The sequence below is a fragment of the Cyphomyrmex costatus genome, unplaced genomic scaffold, assembly GCF_001594065.2.
Source record: "Cyphomyrmex costatus isolate MS0001 unplaced genomic scaffold, Ccosl1.0 scaffold45, whole genome shotgun sequence".
Taxonomy (NCBI): Eukaryota; Metazoa; Arthropoda; class Insecta; order Hymenoptera; family Formicidae; genus Cyphomyrmex; species Cyphomyrmex costatus.
This window is the reverse complement of record NW_017278747.1, coordinates 39,129-44,650: the sequence shown is the minus strand read 5'-3', so window position 1 is coordinate 44,650 and position 5,522 is coordinate 39,129. Positions and strand designations below refer to the sequence as shown.

The 5,522-nt window shown below is 32.4% G+C and overlaps 1 protein-coding gene across 1 annotated transcript in view; it reads right to left on the bottom strand.

The window, feature by feature from the left end:
• The window catches only part of LOC108777620 (uncharacterized), a 2,565-nt gene extending 716 nt beyond the window's left edge, over positions 1-1,849 (bottom strand). Inside the window, exons 1-2 of the mRNA XM_018544554.1 lie at positions 1,713-1,849; positions 820-985 (exon numbers count right to left, since the gene is read on the bottom strand). Of these exons, the coding sequence (XP_018400056.1) occupies positions 820-985; positions 1,713-1,715 (169 nt within the window). The 5' untranslated portion in view covers positions 1,716-1,849. The remainder of the gene's footprint in view (positions 1-819; positions 986-1,712) is intronic.
• Between the last annotated feature and the right edge of the window lie 3,673 nt (positions 1,850-5,522).

Here is a 5,522-nt window from a genome sequence, read left to right as displayed (position 1 = left end):
TATATGATATTTGTTGGAGCTTGAACCTATAAAATCGAAAAAATATCGAAAATTGAAAAAATGACATGCATTTGAATTTTAAATGTCGTTTTTTACGTTTTTGTTCGCTCTTCAAAGTGCTATAAAAAATCGAAAAAACATGAAATATCAGTCGCATTTAGGTTCATCCTCCAATAAATTTAATTTACTTTAAAATAAAAAAAAATTTGACCCGATCCGTCAATTAGATCTTGAGAAATCGTGGCTACAGTTTTGAAAAACAGTACTTTTCAGAAAACGCGTTTAAAGTTTTGATAAGAGTTTTCTTACATTTCACCACTAATTTGAATGCAACGCCTGCACCAGCAGTTTTTGAAAATTGCACGTCACTTTTACAATTTTTACACTTCACAATCGTGCTGAGAAAAGTGAAAATATTTAAGAAGTGCAAAATCACATAATTTTTTTTATTTTTTCGTCAATTTTAGTCGATTTTAGTGTAAAAAGGTGGGTTCGCTTTTTGTACCACAAATTTTTTTTTTCAGCCAAACTTTTTCTGGCGTTTATGGGGGCTTATTCTACACATAATAAGCTATCAAAAAACGCAAAAAAAAATTTTGACATTTTCGGGTCGAGTTTCATGAGAACCTCCCCTTAAACATTAACTATTTAATAAAATTTTTTTTTTTAAATTTTAATGTATATTATTTTTACAAACGCAAAGAATTTTATTGCTTAAATAATTTGTAATTGTATTAACTTAAAAACAATTCTCGATTATATGTTGTTACTTCTGGGAAATGTTCACTGGATCGTTGCCTTATTAAAACGATGTCTCACCTGATTCTCTTATCAACGGTACCCTAGTGTGTGCTCTGTAACCATGACTATAACCCTCCGGCTTCAAACTTCGTTCCCCTCCTAACAAAATGATAACTGTGATAGGTATATACCTGTACGGTAAGGTAAACCGATCCCTCGTCAAGGAGCTCCACAAAAATATAACCTGGGATAAAAGTAATAAAATACGAATAAGCCGAAGATTTTTCATAACATTATAAATATTTATACTTTTTGTCCTAGGAGAGATTGTTCTACAATATTTTAGTTCAAATACTAGCGTTTTTCTTTTACTCAATTTTTTCTCATTATACAATTGTTTTAAAAAACATTTATCAAAGAAATTTCACAATATAAATCTTTCTTAAGTGACTTTTATCGACTTTTATATTTGCATTGAGGCAATCGTATAATTGTTTTTATGAATTATATTATAAACATAAAAAGATAATTGGGTCGGACTACAATCTGCGCAAAATGTAAAAAACAAATATAAAGAGAAGAACGATAAATAAGACATTATTGCGATACGAAAATCATGCGAAATAGTACACGTGAAGTATAAAAAATAATATATTATAAACTGACTGTGACTCCGTATTTTACATATAACAAAACGTTCAGATAATTTATTATAAAAAATACAGTTAAGTTATAATTTTATAAAATTTAGTTATTTGTTTATATGATACAGATCTGGGTTTTCAAAAAAAATAAATTGCTTTTAAAAAATTAGAGTTGTTCCGTTAATTATACAAAATTTATAAATAAATAATTACATAAGTAACAATATTTTAAATTTTCGATGTTTTGATCAACTATCTATATCTAGAACTAGTTGTTTTGTTAAAAAAGAATTCTTTATTGCCATTTTTATTATATTCGCAACTCACCATCACGGTAAAAGAGTGAAACGCCGCGCGCCGACGAGTATCGGTACCAATATGGCGTCCGCAGAAGGGATTCCGATGCGATACAACACGGCGGCAACAGTCGCTTTCTAATCGTCATCAGTTAATATTTAACGGCTCTCGGATAAAATCGAAGCTTTGATCTTGCGCTACCAGGCGGCAGTTCCAACGACGACGACGACCACGACGACGAAGAGTAGCAGGCCTCCTTGCTCTCCTCGTGGAAGCGCACCTGTGTCAAGCGCGCGCCGCGTGCGTGTCTCGCTCACAAACTCACTCGTAGACGCAGTAACGACGAGGAGCTCCAAGAACGTCGGAGCACGTCGTGGAGCGTCGAGTACAGAGTCGCAAGTAGTTCCAAGAGGTGTTCTCCGTAGTAGCCGCTCTCTTCTTCGACGTTTCTTCCTCATCTTTCTCTTCCGTTAATTTGTAAGTTAAAACCCCTTATTATTCTGTTCGCAGCCTTTCGATGATATCGGTTTCGTGCATTTTCTTAGAAACCGGCAATGTGATGCCGTTTTCTACAGGATTATACAGCGAGTCAATAAACAAATCATGCGGTTTCAGTGACGTTATAAATACATCTATTTTATGGTGAATAAATGATTTAGGAATAATTTAAATTACGATGTAAAAACTAATAATTAAAATTTATCATTATATATATAGATAAATGAAACAATTAACATATTTTTAATGACAGTTTTCTCTCACGTATATCTGTAATAGATAAATCTAATTGTTTAATATCTTAAGCGATTGTTAACTTTATATATGTGATATTAACGTAAAACATTTCTAATTAATATTAATATAAATTTAATACTATAGAGTTGTACATATACACATAATCATAATTTAACACAATTTAACAATTCCAATATAAAAATGACTGCAATATAGACGTTATTGAAAAGTATAAAAAAAAAGATATTAAAACTTAATAAAGTTTATAATTCCATTTTATATATATACAAATAAACACTTATGGGATTCAGGCTATTGATTCAGGAGCAGCGGATTGTCTAACGCGATTTTACCTGATCACTATTGAGAGAGAGAGAGAGAAACGCATGCAAGGAGTCAAACGAAAGCGAGCATCCGTAACGCTGTACACGAAAGGAACACTTGTGTTTTATGTTTGGCCCGCTCCGACACTTGTGTTTTGTACGCGGCCCGCTTCCTCCACCTCATCGATGCGATCTCGACGTCGAAATTTAGATACGGTTCTTATACCGATTAGATTCATCCGTCTTTCTGGTGTTTCCTCTCGCTTTCTCAGTGATTTTTTCTCATTTTTCTTCTTCAAAGTCTTGGTTCACCTATATTATACCGATTCATCTATTTTATCACTTGAAAACACATCGTGTGTGCGTCCGATATACGAACAATTTACAATATTATCATCACGAATCGTTGAAATTGCATATGAGCTTATTAAGTTACACATAATATATCCAATATATATACAAATGCGATCGAAAATATTTGCAGGTCTCTTTAAGCACTCTCACTTACACCATATTAATTATTTTAATGTTTAATTAATTCACCTAAGGCTTAAGAGTGAAATACATCTGAAATAACGGTGTTTAAATTTCTTGACTGCAAAAATATTGTCAATATAAATATTAATCGACGATAACATTGGATTATTCCGACGGTACGTATTCGCGATAGAAGATTTCGATGAGCGGGCCTTTTTATGAGATAAAGATACACGCACTTTTTTTTTTTATAAAATTTGCCACACAATATTTACGCATTTAATTTAACATGTTTCCATTTTGCACTTATCTATATATATATATAATGTTTCTACTATTTCGCATCTACTACTTTAAATAATGTCCAATTTTTTCGAATTGCCACTCATGATATAACTCATGATATACTCATTGATGCTACTTCTCTAATTTTGTCTCCTTTAAATTTCGGATTACGTATACTTACGGGAATTTTGCAATTTTACATCAATCATGACATCATGATGTCTCCGAAAGCCATCGAAGTCATCTTTAACACACATCTCCCGTGAGAAATGACATTTTACTTTGTGCATGTTTTTTCTTCGAATCACATACGTTTGCGATATTTTATTTTCAAATACGATCGACTTTATATAATTTAATTTTCACCTGCAGATCACACAAGTTGCGCGACGTCGACGTCGGTGTTTCTCGCGATGTCTGGCACGAAACTATTTGTCGCCAGGAAGAGACAGATATACCCTGAGCGCAGATAATATTTTATTAATCATTAAGCACATAGCCGCCGTACATATAAGATAATGGGAATAATATCAGGCAATGACGATAATACTGTTTGTCGTGTACGTTAATTATTGGTCCTCGCATCGCGGCCGACTTTTATGCCGTCACCGTCGTGCAGCGGCGACGCGACATCTTCCTTAAGCTCGATCTACATTGCTTCAACGTTGTTGTAATTGTAAGAATTGACCAATTACAATTGAATATGAGGAAAATACCCAACTGTGATTGGAGGATTCTTACAACGTTTACGCAATTGTAGATCAGGCTTAAGATTATTGTGTCGATTTATTCGAAAGTAACAAAGTTTATTTTCGAAAAATATCGCATCAATCACGTATCACAGAAATAAGAAAATAATGACGATCAGAATTGTTCATTTTCTTGTACGTTTGAATATACATAGTTAAAAATTTGTTAATAGTCAAAAAACGATAACAGGAAAGGAATACTTTAATAATTTAAAAGATATCTTATAATCTTTTGACAAATGTGAAATATTTACGCATAAAATATCCATTTGGTAGTATTCTCTCGGTAATTGAATAATTTTGTAGCATTTTTCCCTAATTTATGACGTTAAATAAGGAATCACTGACATAAGCATGAAATTAAAACTTTATTTAAAAATTTACTTGAAATTAATTTGAGAAATATTACATATATTTCCATTTAAATTTAATTTGCTGTGCAAATTATTTAAATTAGTTATAATAAGAATAGTAAGCACGTAATATGCAAAGCGTATTAGGTATATTATAATGGATTTTACTGATGTAAAAATCCGTCATCATAAAAAATGATTCGAAAAAAATGGTATGAGTTTTAGTTTCGAATACGATCCCAATATAAATCATTTTTTCAAGGTCTTGTGACGTTCCATTCGTGGTCGAGTGTTCGATATACAAATATTGGTATAAAAAGTTTCGGTCTCTCGTCGTTACACTGCAGAAATGCAAACATTACTATAATCGTACCATGTACGTGTCTCATTTTTTTCTCTTTCAGAGACAATAGACAACTTTTAGATAACAAAAATTCTGACATTGTTTTAAACATTTTTTTATTGAAGTGCGTCTAAGTCAATGTAAGTATTGTAAATATCTTTGTTCTCTAGAATCTATTTTTCGGATATGTTACAATAAACGGGCGCACTATATTTGCAACGAAAACAATGAGCATGAAACTTGTGTTTGCACAACGCGGTTGTAGCGCGATGTTAATCCCGTCGACGTTGAAATTGAGACAGTTCTGTCTCGTTGTAAATTTCAATAATTGCGCCGTAAAACCTTCTTCATCTGTGCACGCGTTACGGATGTGAGACATCACCGTCGAGTCATTTAGACACATACCATAAAAAACTTCTATATGTTCGCCATTTTGGTGCACAAGCATGCACTGTACTTGATTACAAAACGATGATAAATTGCAATAAAGTTTTATGGACTTCTCAGTATTCAATAAGATCTGAGAACTTAGCGCTATATCATTTGAAAAGTCTCTTTAATCTGTTATTGTGAAA